Source organism: Zonotrichia leucophrys, chromosome 25 (genome assembly GCF_028769735.1).
Source record: "Zonotrichia leucophrys gambelii isolate GWCS_2022_RI chromosome 25, RI_Zleu_2.0, whole genome shotgun sequence".
NCBI lineage: Eukaryota > Metazoa > Chordata > Aves > Passeriformes > Passerellidae > Zonotrichia > Zonotrichia leucophrys.
Genome location: NC_088194.1, coordinates 3,809,292 through 3,835,212, shown reverse-complemented (window position 1 = coordinate 3,835,212; position 25,921 = coordinate 3,809,292). Strand labels below are relative to the sequence as shown.

At 44.0% G+C, this 25,921-nt stretch overlaps 2 protein-coding genes across 6 annotated transcripts in view; one reads left to right on the top strand and one right to left on the bottom strand.

Moving 5' to 3' along the window:
* COPA (COPI coat complex subunit alpha) overlaps positions 1 to 8,581 on the bottom strand; it is a 51,990-nt gene extending 43,409 nt beyond the window's left edge. Inside the window, exons 1-6 of the mRNA XM_064732349.1 lie at positions 8,542 to 8,581; positions 6,011 to 6,084; positions 5,573 to 5,653; positions 4,805 to 4,881; positions 3,545 to 3,654; positions 1,306 to 1,415 (exon numbers count right to left, since the gene is read on the bottom strand). Coding sequence (XP_064588419.1) covers positions 1,306 to 1,415; positions 3,545 to 3,654; positions 4,805 to 4,881; positions 5,573 to 5,653; positions 6,011 to 6,084; positions 8,542 to 8,581 — 492 coding nt within the window. The remainder of the gene's footprint in view (positions 1 to 1,305; positions 1,416 to 3,544; positions 3,655 to 4,804; positions 4,882 to 5,572; positions 5,654 to 6,010; positions 6,085 to 8,541) is intronic.
* Positions 8,582 to 8,697: 116 nt separating this feature from the next.
* NCSTN (nicastrin) overlaps positions 8,698 to 25,921 on the top strand; it is a 46,939-nt gene continuing 29,715 nt past the window's right edge. For 2 of the 5 annotated variants that reach the window (XM_064732607.1, XM_064732606.1), the window contains exons 1-5: positions 13,849 to 13,878; positions 15,284 to 15,402; positions 20,462 to 20,607; positions 22,318 to 22,471; positions 25,426 to 25,512. In XM_064732607.1, the coding sequence (XP_064588677.1) occupies positions 15,394 to 15,402; positions 20,462 to 20,607; positions 22,318 to 22,471; positions 25,426 to 25,512 (396 nt within the window). In that variant the 5' untranslated portion in view covers positions 13,849 to 13,878; positions 15,284 to 15,393. Of the gene's footprint in view, positions 8,817 to 11,085; positions 11,191 to 13,754; positions 13,879 to 15,283; positions 15,403 to 20,461; positions 20,608 to 22,317; positions 22,472 to 25,425; positions 25,536 to 25,921 lie in introns of those variants that run through there. The other 3 variants (XM_064732603.1, XM_064732605.1, XM_064732604.1) reach the window with 2 other exon arrangements.

The following is a 25,921-nucleotide window of genomic DNA, read 5'->3' as shown; positions in this document are numbered from 1 at the left end:
AATCCAGGGAAATCCAGGGAAAATCCAGGGGGAAATCCAGGGAAAATCCAGGGGAAAATCCAGGGGAAAATCCAGGGGAAAATCCGGGGAAAATCCAGGGAAAAATCCAGGGAAAATCCAGGGGAAAATCCAGGGAAAATCCAGGGAAAAAGGGATGGGAATGAGGGAAAATCCAGGGGAAATCCAGGAGAAAATCCAGGGAAAAATCCACAGCAAAATCCTGGGAATCAGGGAATATATCCAGGGAAAAATCCAGGGAAAAATCCAGGGGAAAATCCAGGGGAAAAGGGATGGGAATGAGGGAAAAGTCAGGAGAAAATCCAGGGGAAATCCAGGAGAAAAATCTGGGGGAAAATCCAGGGAAAAATTCAGGGGAAAATGAGAAGAATGGCAGAAAAAGCAGAAAAAGCCTTCTGGAATCTTCCCCACCCAGATGGGATTTCCCACACATTTCCAATGGATTTCCCATGGATTTCCCCCAGATGGACTTCCCACAGAATTCCAATGGATTTCCCACAGATGGATTTCCCATGGGTTTCCAATGGATCTCCCATGGATCCCCCACAGAATTCCAATGGATTTCCCACAGATGGATTTCCCACAGATGGATTCCCATGGATTTCCAGTGGATTCCCCACAGAATTAATTCCCACAGATTTCCCATACGGATCTCCCAGGGATTACCCACGGATTTCCTGTCATTTCCCACAGAATTCCAATGGATTTCCCACAGAATTCCAATGGATTTCCCCCAGAATTCCAATGGATTTCCCCCAGAATTCCCATGGATTTCCCACAGATGCGTTTCCCACAGGTTTCCAATGGATCTCCCATGGATCCCCCACAGAATTCCAATGGATTTCCCATGGATTTCCCACAGATGGATTTCCCACAGGTTTCCAGTGGATCTCCCACAGAATTCCCACAGAATTCCCACAGATTTCCCATGGATCTCCCAGGGATTACCCACGGATTTCCTGCCATTTCCCACAGATCCCCCATAGATTTCCCACAGAATTCCAATGGATTTCCCACAGATGGATCTCCCACGGATTTCCCACAGAATTCCCATGGATCTCCCAGGGATTACCCACAGAATTCCCAGGAACTTCCAATAGATTTCCAGTGGGTTTATGATGGATTTCTAATGCTTTCCCCACAGATTCCCCGTGGACTTCCCACAGAATTCCAATGGATTTCCCACAGATCCCCCATAGATGGATTTCCCCCAGAATTCCAATGGATTTCCCCCAGAATTCCCATGGATTTCCCCCAGAATTCCCGCGGATTTTGGGATCACCGCACCTCGAGCACGTGTTTGACGACGGCGTCGGTGGTGCCGAACAGGTCGACGCCGGTGATGCCGCGCACGTCCGACTCCACAGCGCCGGGGGAAAGGTTCTTCTTGCGCAGCCCTGGCAGGGAAAATGAGGGAAAACACGGGATAAATCCAGGGGAAATTCCGGGGAAAATCCTGGAAAAATCCCAGAAAAATTCTGGGAAAAATCCAGTAAAATCCTGGGAAAATCCTGGAAAAATCCCAGAAAAATCCCAGAAAAATTCTGGAAAAATTCAGGGAAAATCCTGAAAAAATTCTGGAAAAATCCCGGAAAAATCCCAGAAAATCCTCGGAAAATCCCGGAAAAATCCCGAGAAAATCCTGGAAAAAATCACGGGAAAATCTCGGGGAAAATCCCGAGAAAATCCTGGAAAAATCCCGAGAAAATCGTGGGAAAAATCCAGGCAAAATCATGAATAAATCCAGGAAAAATCCAGGGAAAAATCCCAGGAAAATCTCGGGAAAAATCCTGGAAAAATCCCGGGGAAAATCCAGGGAAAAATCCCAGAAAAATCCCGGGAAAATCATGAATAAATCTAGGAAAAATCCAGGGAAAAGTCCCGAAAAAATCCGGGAAAAAATCCCAGGAAAGATCCTGGAAAAACCCGGGATAAATCCAGGGAAAATCCTGGAAAAATCCAGGAAAAAAAAACCAAAAAATCCTGGGAAAAATCCTGGGAAAACCCAGGAAAAATCATAAATAAATCCAGGAAAAATCCAGGGAAAAATCCAGGGAAAATCTCGGGAAAAATCCTGGAAAAATCCCGGGAAAAATCCCAGAAAAATCCAGGGGGAAATTCCGGGCAAAATCCAGGGACAATCATGAATAAATCCAGGAAAAATCCCGGAAAAGTCCTGGAAAAATCCTGGGAAAAATCACGGATAAATCCCAGAAAAACCCCAGGAAAAACTCAGGAAAAATCCAGTGAAAAATCCCAGAAAAAATCCTGGAAAAATCCGGGATAAATCCAGGGAAAATCCCGGAAAAATCCCAGGAAAATTCTGGGAAAAATCCCGGGAAAATCCAGGGGAAAATCCCGGGAAAATCTCAGGAAAAATCCAGTGAAAAATCCCAGGAAAAAATCCCGGGAAAATCCAGGGGAAAATCCCGGGAAAAATCCCAGGAAAAATCCAGGAAAAATCATGAATAAATCCAAGAAAAATCCAGTGAAAAATCCTGGGAAAAATCACAGATAAATCCCAGAAAAATCCCGGGAAAAATCCAGGGAAAAATCCAGGATAAATCCCAGGAAACCTCACACTCTGCTCCATCCCACACCCGTGTCCATTCCCATTCCCAGTTTTTCCCATTTTCCCATGGATTTTCCCATTTTTCCCATTTTCCTCACCAGAAATGTCCCACACCCTGACGGTCTGGTCCATCCCATTCCCATTTTTCCCATTTTTCCCATTTTTCCCATTTTCCTCACCGGAAATGTCCCACACTCTCACGGTCTGGTCCATCCCATTCCCATTCCCAGTTTTTCCCATTTTCCCATGGATTTTTCCCGTTTTTCCCATTTTTCTCACCAGATATATCCCACACTCTCACAGTCTGGTCCATCCCATTCCAATTCCCATTTTCCCACGGATTTTCCATGGATTTTTCCAGTTTTTTCCCATTTTTCTCACCTGAGATGTCCCACACCCATTCCCACTCCCAGTTTTTCCCATTTTTCCATGGATTTTTCCCATTTTCCTCACCAGAAATGTCCCACACCCTCACAGTCTGGTCTATCCCATTCCATTCCAGTTTTCCCATGGATTTTTCCCATTTTTCCCATTTTCTCACCAGAAATGTCCCACACCCTGACGGTCTGGTCCATCCCATTCCCATTTTTCCCATTTTTCCATGGATTTTTCCCATTTTCCTCACCAGAAATGTCCCACACCCTGACGGTCTGGTCCATCCCATTCCCATTTTCCCATGGATTTTTCCCGTTTTTCCCGGTTTCCTCACCAGAAATGTCCCACACCCTGACGGTCTGGTCCATCCCATTCCCATTTTTCCATGGATTTTTCCCATTTTCTCACCAGAAATGTCCCACACCCTGACGGTCTGGTCCATCCCATTCCCACTCCCGTTTTTTCCCATTTTTCCATGGATTTTTCCCATTTTCCTCACCAGAAATGTCCCACACCCTGACGGTCTGGTCCATCCCATTCCCATTCCCATTTTTCCATGGATTTTTCCCATTTTCTCACCAGAAATGTCCCACACCCTCACAGTCTGGTCCAGGCTGGCCGACACCACCAGGTCCTCGCTGGGGTGGAACTGAGCGCACATCACGTAGTGGTTGTGCCCCGTCAGCACGCTGGGATGGGGGAAATTCCAAGGTAAATCAGGGAAAAATTTAGGGAAAATCCAGGAAAAATCAGGGAAAAATCCTGGGAAAGATCCCGGGAAAATCAGGGAAAAATTCAGGGAAAATCAGGGAAAAATTCAGGGAAAATCAGGGAAAAATTCAGGGAAAAATCCCGGGAAAATCAGGGAAAAATCCTGGGAAAATAACAGAAAAATCCCGGAAAAATCCTGGGAAAAATCCCGGGAAAATTCCAAAGTGAATCAGGGAAAAATTCAGAGAAAAATCCCGGGAAAATTCCAAAGTAAATCAGGGAAAAATTCAGAGAAAAATCCTGGAAAAATCCCGGAAAAATCCTGGGAAAATTCCAAAGTAAATCAGGGAAAAATTCAGAGAAAAATCCCGGAAAAATCCTGGGAAAAATCCCGGGAAAATTCCAAGGTAAATCAGGGAAAAATCCCGGAAAAATCCTGGGAAAAATCCCGGGAAAATTCCCGGCAAAAATCCCGGGAAAAATCCTGGGAAAAATCCCGGGAAAATCAGGGAAAAATTCAGGGAAAATCAGGGAAAAATTCAGGGAAAAATCCGGGAAAAAACCCGGGAAAAATTCAGGGAAAAATCCCGGGAAAAATCCTGGGAAAATCAGGGAAAAATTCAGAGAAAAATCCCGGAAAAAATCCCGGGAAAATTCCAAAGTAAATCAGGGAAAAATTCAGAGAAAAATCCCGGGAAAATCCTGGGAAAAATCCCGGGAAAATTCAGGGAAAAATCCCGGGAAAACTCCCAGACAAATCCCAGGAACAATCCCGGGAAAACTGCATGGAAAATGGAATTCCGTGGAAATTCCAAGGACACAATTCCATGGAAATCCCAGGAAAAACGGGACACGATTCCATGGAAATCACGGGAAAAACCAGGAGAGAATTCCACGGAAATCACGGGAAAAACGGGACACAATTGCATGGAAATCCCAGGAAAAACCAGGACAGGATTCCATGAAAATCACAAGAAAAACAGACAGAATTCCAAGGAAATCCTGGAATATCCCAGAATCCCAGGGAAGGATTTATCCCAAAATCCCAGGAAGCCCAGAACCTCACAAATCCCAGGGAATGTTTTATCCCAGAAAATCCCAGAAATCCCAAAATCCCGGAATCCTGACCAGACGCAGGTGCGGCTCTGCCAGTTCCACACCCGGATGGTTTGGTCGTCGGAGGCGCTCAGGATCCACGGATATTCCTGGAAAAAATAACAAAAATAAAATCTGGGAATGGGGGCCTGGAGGGGAGAACCCTGCATTCCCAGAATTCCCGGAAAAACCCAGAAAAATCCCCAAAAAAATCCCCAAAAAATCCCCAAAAAATCCCCCAAAAATCTCAAAAAAACCCCCAAAAAATCCCCAAAATATCCCAAAAATATCCCCAAAAAATCCCAAAAAAAAAAAAATCCCCAAAAAATCCCAAAAAAATCTCCAAAAAATCCCCAAAATATCCCCAAAAAAGCCAAAAAAATCCCCAAAAAATAAAAAAAAATCAAAAAAAAAATCCCAAAAAAATCCCCAAAAATCCCAAAAAAAAATCCCCAAAAAATCCCCAAAAAATACCCAAAAAAATCCCAAAAAAATCCCCAAAAAAATCCCCAAAAAATCTCCAAAAAATCCCCCAAAAAAATCCCAAAGAAATCTCCAAAAAATCCCCGAAAAATCCCTGAAAAATCCAAAAAAAAACCCCAAAAAATCCCAAAAAAAATCCCCAAAAAAATCTAAAAAAATCCTAAAAAAAATCCCAAAAAAAACCCAAAAAAATCCCCAAAAATCCCCAAAAAATCCCAAAAAAATCCCAAAAAAATCCCAGAAATTCCCAGAAAACCCTCAGGATTCCAGAAAATTCCCAGAATTCCCAGAAAATTCCCAAAAATTCCCGTTGCTGACGTGGTGGAAGAAGGTGGTGCGGATGTAATCCAGGTGGCCCAGCAGGGTGAAGAGGCAGCGCCGCAGTTTGTAATTCCACACCTGCAATTCCAGAGGGAAAAATAGGAAAAATGGGGCAAAAAATGGGAGAAAATGGGGAAGAACATGTGGGGAGAAAACGGGAAAAAATGGGGGGAAAATGGGGGAGAAATATGGGGGAAAATGGGGGAAAAAAGGGAAAAAAATGGGAAGAAATGAGGGGAAAATATGGGGGGGAAAAAAGGGAAAAAATGGGAAAAAAAGAGGGGGAAAATTAGGAAAAATAGGGGAAAAATATGGGAAAAAATGGGAAAAAAAAGAGGGGAAAATTAGGAAAAATGCAGGGAAAAATAAGGAGAAAAAAACATGGAAAAATGGGGAGAATAATGGGAAAAAAAAGGGAAAATTGGGAATTTTCACCTTGATTTTGTAATCGTCCCCCCCGGACACGAAGAGCGGCTGCTGCTTGTGGAAGTCGATGCCTCGCACCGGGCCTGGGATGGGAAACAAAAACCTTGGGATTCCTCTGGAATTTTTCATCCCAAATTTCAGGAATTCTCCCTGAAAGTTCTGGAATTTTCCCCAAATTTTTCTGAATTTTTTTCCCCAATTTTTTGGGAATTTTCCCCCATTTTTTCCTCGTTTTTTCATTTCCCATTTTTCCCCATTTTCCCCATTTCCCCGCTTTTTCCATTTTTTCCATTTTTTCGCATTCTTTCCCATTTTTTCCCTCGTTTTTTCCCCACCTGTTTTTCCCTTTTTCCATTTTTTCCCATTTTTTTCTATTTTTTCCCCATTTCTTCCCAGTTTTTTCCCATTTCCTTTTTTCCCATTTTTCCCCCCATTTTTCCCCCTTTTTCTCCCATTTTTTCCCTGTTTTTTCCCATTTTTTCCCCATTTTTCCCATTTTTCCCCATTTTTCCCTTTTTTCCCCATTTTTTCCCCATTTTTCCCCGTTTTTCCCCATTTTTCCCTTTTTTTCCATTTTTTTTCCCCTTTTTCCCCATTTTTTCCTCGTTTTTTCCCCATTATTCCCCCATTTTTTCCATTTTTTCCCCCTGCTTTCTCCCATTTTTTCCCTGTTTTTTCCCATTTTTCCCATTCTTTCCCCATTTTCTCCCCCAGTTTTTCCCCATTTCTCCCCCATTTTTTCACTTTTTTCCCCATTTTTTCCCTGTTTTTTTCCATTTTTTCCCCCATTCTTTCCCCGCTTTTTTCCCCATTTTTCCCCTGTTTTTTTCCATTTTTTCCCCTTTTTCCCCCATTTTTCCCTCGTTTTTTCCCCATTTTTCCCCCATTTTTTCCCATTTTTCCCCTTTTTCCATTTTTCCCCATTTTTCCCCCTTTTTTCCCCCTTTTTTCCCCATTTTCCCGTTTTTTCCCATTTTTTCCCATTTTTCCCCCTTTTTTTCCCCATTTTTCCCCCATTTTTTCCCCATTTTTTCCGTTTTTTCCATTTTTTCCCCATTTTTTTCCCTGTTTTTCCCCATTTTTCCCCATTTTCCTGGTTTTTTCCTTTTTCCCCTGTTTTTCCATTTCCTGTTTTTCATTTTCCCCAGTTTCCCTGGTTTCCCGTTGTTGCCCTTTTTCCCATTGTCCCCATGTTTCCCTTTTGACCATTTCCCATTTCCAACAGTTTTAACCAACGTGGACACGAATATGTCGATGAGGGGTGACAATGGATATCCCAGTAGCGGGAAAAATGAAAACCGTGGGGAAAAGTGGATGCTGACAACAAGTGCGCTTGGGTGGAAAAAACCCTGAACAAACCGGGAAAATGGGAAAAAAAGCTGGGAAAAGGGTGGGAAAAAATGGGAAATAAAGCTGGGAAAATGCAGGAATGGATGGGAAAAACCCTGGGAAAATGGTGAGAAAAAACTGGAAAAAAAACTGGAAAAAAAATGGAAAAAACCTGGGAAACCTAAGGGGAAGGGTGGGAAATAACTGAAAACCAGGTGGAAATAAATGGGAAATAAAGCTGGGAAAGGTGGGAAAAGTGGGAAATAAACCTGGAAAATGCAGGAAGATGGGAAAAACCCTGGCGAAAAGGGGAAAAAAACGGAAAAAACCTGGAAAAAAGTGACAAACCTGGGAAAGGGTGGGGAAAAGATGGGAAATAAACCTGGGAAAAACCCAGGAAATAAACCTGGGAAATGAAATCAACCTGAGAAAAGAGTGGGAAATAAACCTGGGAAAACCCTGGGAAATAAACCTTGGAAAAGATAACCCAATGGAATAAACCTGGAAAACCCGAATAAACCCCAAATTCCCATCCAACCAATCAACCCCAAACCCTCCGGACACCCCTAAATCCCTGGAAAACCCCAAATTCCTCCAGATCAAACCCCAAATCCCCCAGGATCAACCCCAAATTCCCCGGGATCAGACCCCAAATCCCCTGAATAAAACCCCAAATCCCCTCAGGATCAAACCAAATCCCCCGGATAAACCCAAATCCCCCGGGATCAACCCCAAATTCCCAGGATAAACCCCAAATCCCGATCAGACCCAAATTCCCCAGGATCAGACCCCAAATTCCCCACAGGATCAACCCAAATCCCCAAATAAAACCCCAATCCTCGGATCAACCCCAAATCCCTCAGGATCAGACCCCAAATCCCCCCAGGATCAAACCCCAAATTCCTCCAGGATCAGACCCCAAATCCCCCGGGATCAAACCCCAAATTCCCCCAGGATCAAACCCCAAATCCCCCCAGGATCAGACCCCAAATCCCCCCAGGATAAAACCCCAAATCCCCCCGGGATCAGACCCCAAATCCCCCCCGTCCCCTCCATTCCCTCCGCAGCCGCTCCCGGCCCTCCCTCCATAACGGACTCGCACCTTCCCCCATAGTTCCGCCTCCCCACGCCCGCACCCCGCTCTATCCCAGTTTATCCCAGTTTATCCCAGTTTTTCCCGTTTTTATCCCGGTTTTATCCCGGTTTTTCACCTTTCACCCGCGCGGATTTGGTCTCGAATTTGGTCAACATGGTCCCAACCCGGCCCGGCCGCAGCCCGGAACCTCCACGTCGGCACCGCGGGACCGCCCCGGAAACGGCACCGCTGCTTCCTCCTTCTTGCGTCACTTCCGCCGGATGCCGGAAGTGGGAGGCGGAAGTGGAGGTGCCGCGGTGATGGCGGCGGGGCCGGGCCGGGATTTAACGGGAACATCCCGGAGTTCCATGGGGATGCTCCGAGCGCTGCTCGTGGCCGCGCTGGCGGCGGGTGAGGCCTGAGGGCAGCGGGGAGGGGCGGCCCGGGGGGCGCTTTTGGGGTCCCCGTTCCCCTTTTGGGGTCCCGGTGTCCCTCGCTGATCCCGCTTTCCCCGGCCCGTTCCCGGTCCCTGATCCCAGCCCATTCCCAGTTTTCTGATCCCGTTTTTCCCATGTTATTCCTGCGTTTTGATCCCATTTTTCCCAGCCCCATTCCCGATGTTTGATCCCAGTTATTCCCAGTCCCTGATCCCATTTCCCAATCCCTGATCCCGTTTTTCCAGCCCCATTCCCAGTTTTCTGATCCCATTTTTTTTATGTCATTCCCAGTTTCTGACCCCATTTTTCCCAGCCCTATTCCCAGGTTTTGATCCCATTTTTCCCATGCCATTCCCAGGTTTTGATCCTGGTTTTTCCTGTGCCATTCCCAGTCTCTGATCCCAGTCATTCCCAGTTTCTCATCCCATTTTTCCCATGCCATTCCCAATTCCCAATCCCGGTGTTTCCCAGACCATTCCCAGTCTCTGATCCCATTTCCGACTCCTTTCCCAATCCCTGATCCCATTTTTCCCAGCCCGTTCCCAGGTTTGATCCTGGTTTTCCCTGCTCCATTCCCAGGTTTTGACCCCATTTTTCCCCATGTTATTCCTGAGTTTTGATCCTGGTTTTTCCTGTGCCATTCCTGGATTTTGACCCCATTTTTCCCACGTCATTCCCAGTTTCTGACCTCATTTTTCCCTGCCCTATTCCCAGTTTTTGATCCCAGTCATTCCCAGTCTCTGATCCCAATTTTATTCCCATTTTTTCCCATTTCCCAGGTTCCTGCCAGGGTAACTCCATACACAGGAAGATTTCCATTGTTATTCCCAATTTTTATCCCATTTTTTCCCAATTTTATCCCACTTTTTCCCATTTTTTCCCATTTTTTCCCATTTTCCAGGTTCCTGCCAGGCCAATTCCGTGCACAGGAAGATTTCCATCGTTATTCCCAATTTTTATCCCATTTTTTCCATTTTCCCAGGTTCCTGCCAGGGTAACTCCATACACAGGAAGATTTCCATCGTTATTCCCAATTTTTTTCCCATTTTTTCCCATTTTTCCAGGATTTTGCCATGGCAATTCCGTGCACAGGAAGATTTCCATCATTATTCCCAATTTTTATCCCATTTTTTCCCATTTCCCAGGTTCCTGCCATGGCAATTCCATGCACAGGAAGATTTCCATCATTATTCCCAATTTTTATCCCATTTTTTCCCCTTTTCCAGGTTCCTGCCAGGGTAACTCCATGCACAGGAAGATTTCCATCGTTATTCCCAATTTTTATCCCATTTTTTCCCATTTTTTCCCATTTTTTCCCATTTCCCAGGTTCCTGCCATGGCAATTCCATGCACAGGAAGATTTCCATCATTATTCCCAATTTTTATCCCATTTTTTCCCATTTTCCAGGTTCCTGCCATGGCAATTCCGTGCACAGGAAGATTTCCATCATTATTCCCAATTTTTATCCCATTTTTTCCCATTTTTCCGGATTTGCCGGGCCAATTCGTGCACAGGAAGATTTCCATCATTATTCCCAATTTTTATCCCATTTTTTCCCATTTTTTCCCATTTTCCAGGTTCCTGCCAGGGTAACTCCATACACAGGAAGATTCCCATGATTATTCCCAATTTTTATCCCATTTTTTCCCATTTTTTCAGGATCTTGCCATGGCAATTCCGTGCACAGGAAAAATTTCCATCATTATTCCCATTTTTCCCATTTTTTTCCCATTTTTCCCAGGTTCCTGCCATGGTAATTCTGTGCACAGGAAGATTTCCATCATTATTCCCAATTTTCATCCCATTTTTTCCCATTTTTCCAGGTTCCTGCCAGGGTAACTCCATACACAGGAAGATTTCCATCATTATTCCCAATTTTTATCCCATTTTTTCCCATTTTCCCAGGTTCCTGCCAGGCCAATTCCGTGCACAGGAAGATTTCCATCGTTATTCCCAATTTTTATCCCATTTTTTCCCATTTTTCCAGGTTCCTGCCAGGGCAATTCCGTGCACAGGAAGATTTCCATCGTTATTCCCAATTTTTATCCCATTTTTTCCCATTTTTTCCCATTTCCCAGGTTCCTGCCAGGCCAATTCTGTGCACAGGAAGATTTCCATCATTATTCCCAATTTTTATCCCATTTTTTCCCATTTTTCCAGGATTTTGCCATGGTAATTCCATACACAGGAAGATTTCCATCGTTATTCCCAATTTTTATCCCATTTTTTCCCATTTTTCCAGGATTTTGCCATGGCAATTCCGTGCACAGGAAGATTTACATCTCCCTGAACCACACCGCGCCCTGCGTGCGCCTGCTCAACGCCACGCACCAGATCGGCTGCCAGTGTGAGAAATCCGGGAATTTTTGGGAATTCTTGGGAATTTGGGAATGCTGGGGGTGTGAGGGAGCCGCCCTGCCAGTGTGAGATCAACGGGAATTTGGGAATTCCAGGGAATTTGGGAATTTTTGGGAATGTTGGGGTGGCTGAGGGAGCCTCTGGGTGATGCTGCAGTGTCAGAGCCCCTCAGGTCTCTGCCTTGGGTTTTTGTGGGAATTTTGGGAATTCTGAGGGGACAAATCCCAAATTTCCACCCCAAATCTCCCCCTCACCCTTCTCCCCTGCTATTCCATGGGAACCCATGGATTTTCCTGGGAATTTTGGGAATTCTGAGGGTAAAAATCCCACATTTTCACTCTACGGCTCTTCCCTAAATCCCTCAGGTCTCTGCCTTGGTTTTCCAGGGAATTTTGGGAATTCTGAGGGGACAAATCCCAAATTTCCACCCCAAATCTCCCCCTCACTCCTCTCCCTAACTATTCCATGAGAATCCATGGGTTTTTGTGGGAATTTTGGGAATTCTGAGGGGACAAATCCCCACATTTCCACCCCACATCTTCCCCTCACTTCTCTCCCCTGCTATTCCATGGAAACCCATGGATTTTTCTTGGGAATTTTGGGAAACCCATGGATATTTTTGGTGGGAATTTTGGGAAACCTGTGGGTTTTTTGGTGTGAATTTTGGGAACCCATGGATTTTTGGTGGGAATTTTGGGAAACCCGTGGATTTTTGGTGGGAATTTTGGGAAACCCATGGATTTTTTTGGTGGGAATTTTGGGAATCCATGGATTTTTCGTGGGAATTTTGGGAAACCCACGGATTTTTTTGTGGGTATTTTGAGAAACCCATGGGTTTTTTGGTGGGAATTTTGGGAACCCTGTGGATTTTCAGTGGGAATTTTGGGAAACCCATGGATTTTTTGTGGGAATTTTGGGAAACCCATGGATTTTTGGTGGGAATTTTGGGAACCCTGTGGATTTTTTGTGGGAATCCATGGATTTTCAGTGGGAATTTTGGGAAACCCATGGATTTTTTGGTGGGAATTTTTGGAAACCCATGGATTTTTCCTGGGAATTTTGGGAAACCCGTGGATTTTCGGTGGGAATCCTGTGGATTTTTTGTGGGAATTTTGGGAAACCTGTGGATTTTTGTGGGAATTTTGGGAATTCTGAGGGGACAAATCCCACATTTCCACCCCACACCTCTTCCCCTCAATGCCTCGTTCCCCTGCCGTGGTACTCCATGAGAATCCATGGATTTTTCTTGGTATTTTGGGAATTCTGAGGGGACAATTCCCACATTTCCACCCCTCAGCTCTCTCTCACCCCTCTCCCCAACTATTCCATGGGAACCCATGGATTTTTCCTGGGAATTTTGGGAACCCATGGATTTTTTCCTGGGAATTTTGGGAACCCATGGATTTTCGGTGGGAATCCTGTGGATTTTTGGTGGGAATTTTGGGAAACCTGTGGATTTTTGTGGGAATTTTAGGAATTCTGAGGGGACAAATCCCACATTTCCACCCCACACCTCTTCCCCTCAATCCCTCATCCCCCTGCCCTGCTATTCCATGGAAACCCATGGATTTTTCCTGGGAATTTTGGGAATTCTGAGGGGACAAATCCCAAATTTCCACCCCAAATCTCCCCCTCACTCCTCTCCCCTGCTATTCCATGGAAACCCATGGATTTTTGTGGGAATTTTGGGAACCCATGGAGTTTTTGGTGGGAATTTTGGGAACCCTGTGGATTTTCTGTGGGAATCCATGGATTTTCAGTGGGAATTTTGGGAAACCCGTGGATTTTCGGTGGGAACTTTGGGAACCCATGGATTTTTTCCTGGGAATTTTGGGAACCTGTGGATTTTTGGTGGGAATTTTGGGAAACCTGTGGATTTTTGTGGAAATTTTAGGAATTCTGAGGGGACAAATCCCACATTTCCACCCCACACCTCTTCCCCTCAATGCCTCGTTCCCCTGCCGTGGTACTCCATGAGAATCCATGGATTTTTCTTGGGTGTTTTGGGAATTCTGAGGGGGCAATTCCCACATTTCCACCCCTCAGCTCTCTCTCACCCCTCTCCCCTGCTATTCCATGGAAACCCGTGGATTTTCCTGGGAATTTTGGGAACCCATGGATTTTTTTGTGGGAATTTTGGGAACCCATGGATTTTCGGTGGGAATCCTGTGGATTTTTCGTGGGAATTTTGGGAAACCCGTGGATTTTCGGTGGGAATGTTGGGGATCCCGTGGATTTTTGTGGGAATTTTGGGCATCCCGTGGATTTTTCCTGGGAATTTTGGGAACCCTGTGGATTTTTGGTGGGAATTTTGGGAACCCATGGATTTTTTTGGTGGGAATGTTGGGGATCCCGTGGATTTTTGTGGGAATTTTGGGAATTCTGAGGGGACAATTCCCACATTTCCACCCCACATCTCTCCCTCACTTCTCTCCCCAGCTATTCCATGGAAACCCGTGGATTTTTTGTGGGAATTTTGGGAACCCATGGATTTTTCCTGGGAATGTTGGGAATCCATGGATTTTTCCTGGGAATTCTCCCGTTTCCCCGCAGCCTCGCTGAGCGGTGACACCGGGGTGATCCACGTGGTGGAGCAGGAGCAGGACCTGCACTGGGCCCTGGCCCAGGGGCCCAACCCGCCCTACGTGGTGCTGCTGGACGGGAGCCTCTTCTCCAGGTGGGAATTCCCAAAAAATCTGGGATTAAATCCCCTTCTCCAGGTGGGAATTCCTTTAAAATCCAGGATCAAATCCCCTTTTCCAGTTCCTTCAAAATCCGGGATCAAATCCCCTTCTCCAGGTGGGAATCCCTTTAAAATCCGGGATTAAATCCCTTTTTCCAGGTGGGAATTCCTTAAAAATCTGGGATTAAATCCCCTTCTCCAGGTGGGAATTCCTTTAAAATCCAGGATCAAATCCCTTTTTGCAGCTGGGAATTCCTTCAACATTCAGGATCAAATCCGCTTTTCCAATTCCCTCAAAATCCGGGATCAAATCCCTTTTTCCAGGTGGGAATTCCTGCAAAAATCCAGGATCAAATCCCTTTTTCCAGGTGGGAATCCCTAAAATCCGGGATCAAATCCCCTTCTCCAATTCCCTCAAAATCCGGGATCAAATCCCCTTCTCCAGGTGGGAATTCCTTTAAAATCCGGGATCAAATCCCCTTTTCCAATTCCCTCAAAATCTGGGATCAAATCCCCTTTTTCCAGGTGGGAATTCCTTTAAAATCTGGGATCAAATCTCCTTCTCCAATTCCCTCAAAATCCGGGATCAAATCCCCTTTTCCAGCTGGGAATTCCCTCAAAATCCTGGATGAAATCCCCTTTTCCAATTCCCTCAAAATCCAGGATCAAATCCCCTTTTCCAATTCCCTCAAAATCCGGGATCAAATCCCCTTCTCCAGGTGGGAATCCTCCAAAATCTGGGATCAAATCCCCTTCTCCAGGTGGGAATTCCTGAAATCCGGGATCAAATCCCCTTCTCCAGGTGGGAATTCCTCAAAATCTGGGATTAAATCCACTTTTTCCAGGTGGGAATCCCTCAAAATTCAGGATCAAATCCCCTTCTCCAGGTGGGAATTCCTTTAAAATCCGGGATCAAATCCCCTTCTCCAGGTGGGAATTCCTTTAAAATCCGGAATCAAATCCCCTTTTCCATTTCCCTCAAAATTCAGGATCAAATCCCCCAAAATCTGGGATCAAATCCCCTTCTCCAGGTGGGAATTCCCTCAAAATTCGGGATCAAATCCCCTTTTCCAGTTCCCTCAAAATCCGGGATTTGGGCCCTTTCAAAATTAAAATCCCAGGATTTTTCCTTCATTTCCTTGATTTTATCCCCAGACTTCAATTTTCCATGGATAAATCCCAAATTCCAGCTTTTTTCCCCATTTCCAGGGAGATTTTCCTGTACCTGAGGGGAAATTCCAGGATTTCCGACCTCATCATTTTTCCAATATTTTGAGCCCATTTTGTGCCCTCACAAGATAAAAATCCCAGGATTTTTCCTTCATTCCCTTGTTTCATCCCCAGATTTCAATTTTCCATGGATAAATCCCAAATTCCAGCTTTTTTTCCCCATTTCCAGGGAGATTTTGATGCAGCTGAAAGGATCCTCCCGGATTTCGGGCCTGGCCGTGGCCGCTGCCTCTCCCGCCCCTTCCCAAGGATTTTCCCCAGGATTGAAATGTCCCAACGATGGATTTGGTGAGCAAAATTCCCAACTTTTCCCCTCTGCTTTTTTCCTATTTTTTTCCCATTTTTTTCCCATTTTTTCCCCATTTTTTCCCCATTTTTTCCCATTTTTTCCCATTTTTTCCCCATTTTTCCCCATTTTTTCCCATTTTTCCCATTTTTTCCCATTTTTTCCCATTTTTTCCCCATTTTTCCCCATTTTTTCCCCATTTTTTCCCCATTTTTTCCCCATTTTTTCCCCATTTTTTTCCCATTTTTTCCCCAATTTTTCCCCATTTTTCCCCGTTTTTTTCCCTTTTTTCCCCATTTTTCCCCATTTTTTCCCATTTTTCCCCCGTTTTTCCCCGTTTTTCCCCGTTTTTTCCCCATTTTTTCCCCATTTTTTCCCCATTTTTTCCCCATTTTTTCCCATTTTTTTCCCCCATTTTTTCCTCCATTTTCTCAGTTTCTTCACATTTTTCTCCCATTTTTTTCCCATTTTCTCCCCCATTCTTCCCCTGGTTTTTCCCCGTTTTATTCCATTTTTTCACCATTCTTTTTGACTTTTTCACCTTTTTTCCCATTTTTTTCTCATTTTTTAGGTGTTTACTCAGACACCTACAGGCCACAGTTCTTGCCCATTTTTTACCCATTTTTTCCCCATTTTTCTCCATTTTATCCCCATTTTTCAGGAGTATATTCAGACACAGCCCTCAGTTCTTGCCCATTTTTTACCCATTTTTCTCCATTTTCCCCCATTTTTCAGGTGTTTATTCAGACACCTATGGCCTGCAGTTCTTGCCCTGTTTATTCCCATTTTTTTGCTGGTTTTTTCCCATTTTTCTCTGTTTTTCCCCATTTTTCAGGAGTTTACTGTGACACTTATGGTCCCCATTTCTTGCCCATTTTTTACCCAGTTTTCACCATTTTTTCCCCATTTTTCAGGGGTATATTCAGACACCTACAACCCCCAGTTCTTGCCCATTTTTTACCCATTTTTTACCCAATTTTCTCCTTTTTTTCCTCATTTTTCAGGTGTTTATTCAGACACCTATGGCCCTCAGTTCTTGCCCATTTTTTACCCTTTTTTAACCCATTTTTTACCCATTTTATCCCCATTTTCCAGGTGTTTATTCAGACACCTATGGCCCCCATTTCTTGCCCATTTTTTACCCATTTTTTCCCATTTTATCCCCATTTTTTAGGGTATATTCAGACACTTACAGCCCCCAGTTCTTGCCCATTTTTTCCCCATTTTTCTCCATTTTATCCCCGTTTTCCAGGTGTTTATTCACACACCTACAGCCCCCAGTTCTTGCCCATTTTTTACCCATTTTTCTCCATTTTTTCCCCATTTTTCAGGGGTATATTCAGACACCTATGGCCCTCTGTTCTTGCCCATTTTGTACCCATTTTGTACCCATTTTTTACCCAATTTTCTCCATTTTTCCCCCATATTTCAGGTGTTTATTCAGACACCTATGGCCCTCCGTTCTTGCCCATTTTTTACCCATTTTTTACCCAATTTTCACAGTTTTTCCCCCATTATTCAGACACCTACAGCCCTCATTTTTTACCCAATTTTCTCCATTTTTCCCCATTTTTTAGGAGTGTATTCAGACACCTACGGCCCTCAGTTTGCTCACTGCAACGGCTCCCAGTGGAACCCAGGAAACTCCAGATTTTCACCCAATTTTCACAGTTTTTCCCCCATTTTTCAGGTGTTTACTCAGACACCTACAGCCCTCAGTTCTTGCCCATTTTTTGCCCATTTTTTCCCCATTTTTTCCCCATTTTTTACCATTTTATCCCCATTTTTCAGGTGTTTATTCAGACACCTACAGCCCTCAGTTCTTGCCCATTTTTCTCCATTTTATCCCCATTTTCCAGGTGTTTATTCAGACACCTACGGCCCTCATTTTTTACCCATTTTTCACCATTTTATCCTCATTTTTAGGGGTATATTCAGACACCTATGGCCCTCAGTTCTTGCCCATTTTTACCCATTTTTTACCCAATTTTCACCATTTTATCCCCCTTTTTCAGGTGTTTATTTAGTCACCTATGGCCCCTATTTCTTGCCCATTTTTTACCCGTTTTTCTCCATTTTCCCCTCATTTTTCAGGTGTTTACTCAGACACCTACAGCCCTCAGTTCTTGCCCATTTTTTCCCCATTTTTCTCCATTTTATCCCCGTTTTCCAGGTGTTTATTCAGACACCTACGGCCCCCAGTTTGCTCACTGCAACGGCTCCCAGTGGAACCCAGGAAACTCCAGATTTTTACCCAATTTTTACCCAATTTTCACAGTTTTTCCCTCGTTATTCAGACACCTACAGCCCCCGGTTCTTGCCCATTTTTTGCCCATTTTTTACCCATTTTTTCCCCATTTTTCTCCATTTTTTCACCATTTTTCAGGTGTTTATTCAGACACCTACGGCCCCCAGTTCTTGCCCATTTTTTACCCAATTTTTACCCAATTTTCACAGTTTTTCCCTCGTTATTCAGACACCTACAGCCCCCAGTTCTTGCCCATTTTTTACCCATTTTTTACCCGTTTTTTTCCATTTTTTCCCCATTTTTCAGGGGTATATTCAGACACCTACAGCCCTCAGTTTTTGCCCATTTTTTACCCAATTTTCACCATTTTATTCTCATTTTCCAGGTGTTTGTTCAGACACCTACGGCCCTCAATTTGTTCACTGCAACAGCTCCCAGTGGAACCCAGGAAACTCCAGATTTTCACCCAATTTTTTACCCAATTTTCACAGTTTTTCCCCCATTATTCGGACACCTACAGCCCCCATTTTTTACCCATTTTTTACCCATTTTTCTCCATTTTATCCCCATTTTCCAGGTGTGTACTCAGACACCTACGGCCCCCAGTTTGCTCACTGCAACGGTTCCCAGTGGAACCCAGGAAACTCCAGATTTTCACCCAATTTTTACCCAATTTTCTCCATTTTATCCCCATTTTTCAGGTGTTTATTCAGACACTTACAGCCCCCAGTTCTTGCCCATTTTGTACCCAATTTTTACCCAATTTTCTCCATTTTTCCCCCATTTTTGAGGGATATATTCAGACATCTACAGCCCTCAGTTCTTGCCCATTTTTACCCATTTTTCACCATTTTCTCCATTTTCCAGGTGTTTATTCAGACACCTACAGCCCCCAGTTTGCTCACTGCAACGGCTCCCAGTGGAACCCAGGAAACTCCAGATTTTTACCCAATTTTTACCCATTTTTCACCATTTTATTCTCATTTTTCAGGGGTATATTCAGACACCTGTGGCCTCCAGTTCTTGCCCATTTTTTACTCTTTTTTCTCCATTTTATCCCCATTTTTAGGGTTGTATTCAGACACCTATGGCCCCCAGTTCTTGCCCATTTTTTACCCATTTTTCTGCATTTTATCCCATTTTCCAGGTGTTTATTCAGACACCTACGGCCCCCAGTTTGCTCACTGCAACGGCTCCCAGTGGAACCCAGGAAACTCCAGATTTTCACCCATTTTTTACCCATTTTTTACCCAATTTTCACAGTTTTTCCCCCATTTTTCAGACACCTGCAGCCCTCAGTTTTTGCCCATTTTTTACCCAATTTTCTCCATTTTATCTCCATTTTTTTAGGGGTGTATTCAGACACCTATGGCCCTCAGTTCTTGCCCATTTTTTACCCATTTTTTACCCAATTTTCACAGTTTTTCCCCCATTATTCAGACACCTACAGCCCCCATTTTTTACCCATTTTTTACCCATTTTTCTCCATTTTATCCCCATTTTCCAGGTGTTTATTCAGACACCTACGGCCCCCAGTTTGCTCACTGCAACGGCTCCCAGTGGAACCCAGGAAACTCCAGATTTTTACCCAATTTTCACAGTTTTTCCCCCATTGTTTAGACACCTATGGCCCTCAATTCTTGCCCATTTTTTACCCATTTTTTCCCCATTTTTCCCCCATTTTTCAGGTGTTTACTCAGACACCTACAGCCCTCAGTTCTTGCCCATTTTTTTACCCATTTTTCCCCTATTTTTAGGGGTGTTTATTCAGACACCTACGGCCCTCAGTTCTTGCCCATTTTTTACCCATTTTTCTCCATTTTATCCTCATTTTCCAGGGGTATATTCAGACACCTAAAGCCTTCAGTTCTTGCCCATTTTTTACCCATTTTTTTCCCATTTTTCACAGTTTTTCCCCCATTTTCCAGGTGTTTATTCACACACTTACAGCCCCCAGTTCTTGCCCATTTTTTACCCATTTTTCTCCATTTTATCCCCATTTTCCAGGTGTTTATTCAGACACCTATGGCCCTCAGTTCTTGCCCATTTTTTACCCAATTTTCACAGTTTTTCCGCCACTTTTCAGGTGTTTTTCAGACACCTACAGCCCCCATTTTTTACCCATTTTTCCCCATTTTTCCCCATTTTCCAGGTGTTTACTCAGACACCTACAGCCCTCAGTTTGCTCACTGCAACGGCTCCCAGTGGAACCCAGGAAACTCCAGATTTTCACCCAATTTTCACAGTTTTTCCCCCATTTTTGAGGTGTTTACTCAGACACCTACGGCCCTCAGTTCTTGCTCATTTTGTACCAAATTTTCACCATTTTTCCCCATTATTTAGGTGTTTACTCAGACACCTATGGCCCTCAGTTCTTGCCCATTTTTTACCCAATTTTCACCATTTTATCCCCATTTTCCAGGTGTTTATTCAGACACCTACGGCCCCCATTTCTTGCCCATTTTTTACCCATTTTTTACCCAATTTTCACGGTTTTTCCTCCATTATTCAGACACCTACAGCCCCCATTTTTTACCCGTTTTTTACCCATTTTTTACCCATTTTTCCCATTTTTCCCCCATTTTTCAGGTGTTTACTCAGACACCTACGGCCTTCAGTTCTTGCCCATTTTTTACCCAATTTTCACCGTTTTTCCCCCATTGTTTAGACACCTATGGCCCCCATTTCTTGCCCATTTTTTACCCATTTTTTTACCCAATTTTCTCCATTTTCCCCCCATTTTTCAGGTGTTTATTCAGACACCTACGGCCCCCATTTCTTACCCATTTTTCCCCATTTTTCCCCATTTTTAGGTGTTTATTCAGACACCTACGGCCCCCAGTTTGCTCACTGCAACGGCTCCCAGTGGAACCCGGGCGGCTCCGGGCTCTCCTTTGAGGATTTTCCCTTCCCCATTTTCCTGCTGCAGGACGCCAACGAGACCCAGCTCATCAAAGAGGTGAGGGGGCAAAAATCCCATTCAAAATCCCATTCAAAATCCCATTCAAAATCCCATTCAAAATCCCATTAAAAATCCCATTAAAAATCCCATTCAAAATCCCATTCAAAATCCCATTCAAAATCCCATTAAAACCCCGTTAAAAGTTCTTTAAAATTTGTTAAAACCCGGTAAAATGCGCTAAAATTCAATTTAAAGTCATTTAAGTTCATAAAAATGCGTTGAAAAATCTTAAAAATTCCGTTAAAAATTCCGTTAAAAATTCCGTTTAAAATTCCATTACAAATTCCGTTAAAAATTCCGTTAAAAATTCCGTTAAAAATTCCATTACAAATTCCATTACAAATTCCATTACAAATTCCATTAAAAATTCCATTAAAAATTCCGTTACAAATTCCATTAAAAATTCCTTTAAAAATTCCATTAAAAATTCCATTAAAAATTGCGTTAAAAATTCCATTTAAAATTCCATTAAAAATTCTGTTTAAAATTCCATTTAAAAATCCATTAAAAATTCCATTAAAAATTCCATTACAAATTCCATTACAAATTCCATTACAAATTCCATTACAAATTGCATTAAAAAATCCATTAAAAATTCTGTTAAAAATTCCGTTAAAAATTCTGTTGCAAATTCCATTACAAATTCCATTAAAAATCCATTAAAAAATCCATTAAAAATTCCATTAAAAATTCCATTACAAATTCCATTACAAATTTCATTACAAATTGCATTAAAAAATCCATTAAAAATTCCATTACATATTCCATTACAAATTGCATTAAAAAATCCATTAAAAAATCCATTAAAAATTCCGTTGCAAATTCCGTTAAAAATTCCATTTAAAAATCCATTAAAAATTGCGTTAAAAATTCCATTTAAAATTCCATTAAAAATTCTGTTTAAAATTCCATTTAAAAATCCATTAAAAATTCCATTAAAAATCCCGTTACAAATCCCGTTAAAAATTCCATTACAAATTCCATTAAAAATTCCATTAAAAATTCCGTTACAAATTCCATTAAAAATTCGGTTAAAAACTCCATTAAAAAATCCGTTAAAAATTCTATTAAAAATTCTGTTAAAAATGCCATTAAAAATTCTGTTAAAGAATCCATTAAAAATTCCGTTAAAATTTCCATTAAAAATTCCACTAATAATTCCACTAAAAATTCCATTAAAAATCCATTAGAAATTCCGTTGAAAATTCCATTAAAAAAATCTATTAAAAATTCTATTAAAAATCCCGTTAAAAAATCCATTAAAAATTCTGTTAAAAATTCCGTTAAAAATTCCATTGTAAATTCCATTGCAAATTCCATTGTAAATTCCATTGCAAATTCCATTACAAATTCCATTACAAATTCCATTACAAATTCCATTAAAAATTCCATTAAAAATTCCGTTACAAATTCCATTAAAAATTCGGTTAAAAACTCCATTAAAAATTCGGTTAAACATTCCATTAAAAATTCCGTTAAAAATTCCATTAAAAATTCCGTTAAAAATTCCATTTCAAATTCCATTACAAATTCCATTACAAATTCCATTACAAATTGCATTAAAAAATCCATTACAAATTCCATTAAAAATCCATTAAAAAATCCATTAAAAATTCCCTTAAAAATCCATAAAAAAAGGCAGTAAAAAATGCTAAAAACTGTTTAAAATTTTATAAAAATCAGGAGTGATTGCTGTGTTTGTTGCAGTGTTACCGCGCGCACAACGTGCCGGGCCCCGGGGGCTCAGCGCCGCCGTTCCCGCTGTGCGCGCTGCAGCTGCAGGCCCACATGCACGCGGCCGCCAGCACCGTCACCTGCATGCGCCGCAGCTCCCTGCAGAGCGCCTTCAGCATCAACCCAGGTATGTAATGCATTGGGGCTGGGCTGCATTGGGGCTGGGCTGGGGCTGCTGCAATGGGGCCGCCAGCACCGTCACCTGCATGCGCCGCAGCTCCCTGCAGAGCGCCTTCAGCATCAACCCGGGTGAGTCATGCATTGCTGGGGCTGCATTGGGGCTGTGCTGGGGCTGCTGCAATGGGGCCGCCAGCACCGTCACCTGCATGCGCCGCAGCTCCCTGCAGAGCGCCTTCAGCATCAACCCGGGTATGGAATGCATTCCAGCAATGCATGGGGGCTGCAATGGGGCTGTGCTGGCTGTGTTGATGCCTTCAGCATCAACCCGGGTACGTCATGCATGGGGGCTGGGCTGCATTGGGGCTGGGCTGGGGCTGCTGCAATGGGGCCGCCAGCACCGTCACCTGCATGCGCCGCAGCTCCCTGCAGAGCGCCTTCAGCATCAACCCCGGTACGTAATGCATTGGGGCTGCAATGGGGCTGTGCTGGGGCTGCTGCAATGGGGCCGCCAGCACCGTCACCTGCATGCGCCGCAGCTCCCTGCAGAGCGCCTTCAGCATCAACCCGGGTATGGAATGCATTCCAGCAATGCATGGGGGCTGCAATGGGGCTGTGCTGGCTGTGTTGATGCCTTCAGCATCAACCCGGGTACGTAATGCATTGGGGCTGGGCTGCATTGGGGCTGTGCTGGGGCTGCTGCAGTGGGGCCGCCAGCACCGTCACCTGCATGCGCCGCAGCTCCCTGCAGAGCGCCTTCAGCATCAACCCGGGTACGTAATGCATCAATGCATGGGGGCTGGGCTGCATTGCTGGGGCTGTGCTGGGGCTGCTGCAATGGGGCTGCAGAGCGCCTTCAGCATCAACCCAGGTACGTAATGCATCAATGCATGGGGGCTGGGCTGCGTTGCTGGGGCTGCAGAGCGCCTTCAGCATCAACCCAGGTGAGTCATGCGTCAATGCATGGGACTGTGCTGCATTGCTGGGGCTGCTGCAATGGGGCTGCAGAGCACATTCAGCATCAACCCAGGTTGGTAATGCATTGGGGCTGCAATGGGGCTGTGCTGCATTGCTGGGGCTGTGCTGGGGCTGCAGAGCGCCTTCAGTATCAACCCAGGTGAGTCATGCAATGCTGGGGCTGCAATGGGGCAGTGCTGGGGCTGTGCTGCATTGCTGGGGCTGCTGCATTGGGGCTGCAGAGCGCCTTCAGCATCAACCCAGGTAGGAATGCATCAATTGGGGGCAGTGCTGCATTGCTGGGGCTGCAGAGCGCCTTCAGCATCAACCCAGGTCAGCAGCTCAAATCCTGGAGGAATTTGAGAAAACCGTGGGGAAATGCTGGGAAAATTCACAGGGAAATCCTGGGGAAATCACAGGGAAATAATGGGAAAGTCCTCGGGAAATTCTGGGGAAAACCTTGAGGAAATAAAAACAGAGGGAAATCGTGGGGAAATTCACAGGGAAGTCTTGGGGAAAACCCTGAGGAAATCCTGGAGAAATCACAGAGAAATTCTGGGAAAACCACAAGGAAATTCTGGGAAAATTCACAGGGAAATACTGAGAAAAACACAGGGAAGTCCTGGGAAAGTCCTGGGGAAATTCTGGGGAAAACCCTGAGGAAATCCTGGGGAAATCCTGGAGAAATCACAGAGAAATTCTGGGAAAATCACAGGGAAATACTGGAGAAATCCTGTGAAAAATAGAGGGAAATCCTGGGGAAATCATAGGGAAATCCTGGGAAAACCATGGGGAAATCTCGGGGAATCTGGGAAAAACACAGGGAGATCATGGGAAAATTCACAGGGAAATCTTGGGGAAAACCCTGGGGAAATCCTGGAGAAATCACAGAGAAATTCTGGGAAAACCACAGGGAAATACTGGAGAAATCCTGGGGAAATCATGGGAAAATTCACAGGGAAATCCTGGGGAAAATCCTGAGGAAATCCTGTGGAAATCCTGGGAATTCCAACATCTGGAACTCCCTGAATCCCACCAGTCCATTTTTTTCCATAAAAACTCCCAGAAAAATCCCATTTTTAGCAGGATTTCCCTGGATTTTTCCCAACCCCTGGAATTTTTTCCCATTCCCAGAGATCGTGTGTGATCCCCTGCTGGATTCCAACCTCTGGAGCTCCCTGAATCCCTTTTTTCCCATAAAAACTCCGTTTTTTTCCATAAAAACTCCCAGAAAAATCCCATTTTCCCCATTTTTTCAGAGGGATTTCCTGGTTTTTCCCAACCCCTGGAATTTTTTCCCGTTCCCAGAGATCGTGTGTGATCCCCTGCTGGATTTCAACGTCTGGAGCTCCCTAAATCCGTTTTTTCCCATAAAAACTCCGTTTTTTTCCATAAAAATTCCCACAAAAATCCCATTTTTATCAGGATTTCCCGGTTTTTCCCTGGATTTTTCCCAACCCCTGGAATATTTTCCCATTCCCAGAGATCGTGTGTGATCCCCTGCTGGATTTCAATGTCTGGATCTCCCTGAATCCCTTTATTCCCATAAAAACTCCATTTTTTTCCATAAAAACTCCCAGAAAAATCCCATTTTTAGCAGGATTTCCCGGTTTTTCCGTGGATTTTTCCCAACCCCTGGAATGTTTTCCCGTTCCCAGAGATCGTGTGTGATCCCCTGCTGGATTCCAACCTCTGGAGCTCCCTGAATCCCTTTTTTCCCATAAAAACTCCATTTTTTTCCCATAAAAACTCCCAGAAAAATCCCATTTTTAGCAGGATTTCCTGTTTTTCCTTGGATTTTTCCCAACCTCTGGAATGTTTTCCCATTCCCAGAGATCGTGTGTGATCCCCTGCTGGATTTCAATGTCTGGACCTCCCTAAATCCCTTTTTTCCTATAAAAACTCCATTTTTTTCCATAAAAACTCCCAGAAAATTCCCATTTTTAGCAGGATTTCCCTGGATTTTTCCCAACCCCTGGAATTTTTTCCATGTTTTCCCATTCCCAGAGATCGTGTGTGATCCCCTGCTGGATTTCAATGTCTGGAGCTCCCTCCAGCCCATCAACGCCTCGGGGCGGCTGCAGCCGGAGCAGCGCGTGGTGCTGGCGGCCACCAGGGTGAGAGGGGCTGGAATTCCTGGGGAAATCTGGGAAAAATCTGGGAAAAGGGTGGGGAAATCCCAGGAAAAATTGTGGGAAAATTCTGGGAAAAATCTGGGAAAAATTGTGGGGAAAATCATGGGAAAATTGTGGGGAAATCTTGGGGAAAATCTGGGAAAAATTGTGGGGAAAATCTGGGGAAATTGTGGGGAAAATCTGGGAAAAATTGTGGGGAAAATCCTGAGAAAAATCCTGGGGGAATCCTGGGAAAAATTGTGGGGAAAATCCTGAGGAAATTGTGGGGAAATCTCTGGAAAAAATTGTGGGGAAATCCTGAGAAAAATCATGGGGAAATCCTGGGAAAAATCTGGGAAAATCCTGGGGAAGTTGTGGGGAAATTGTTG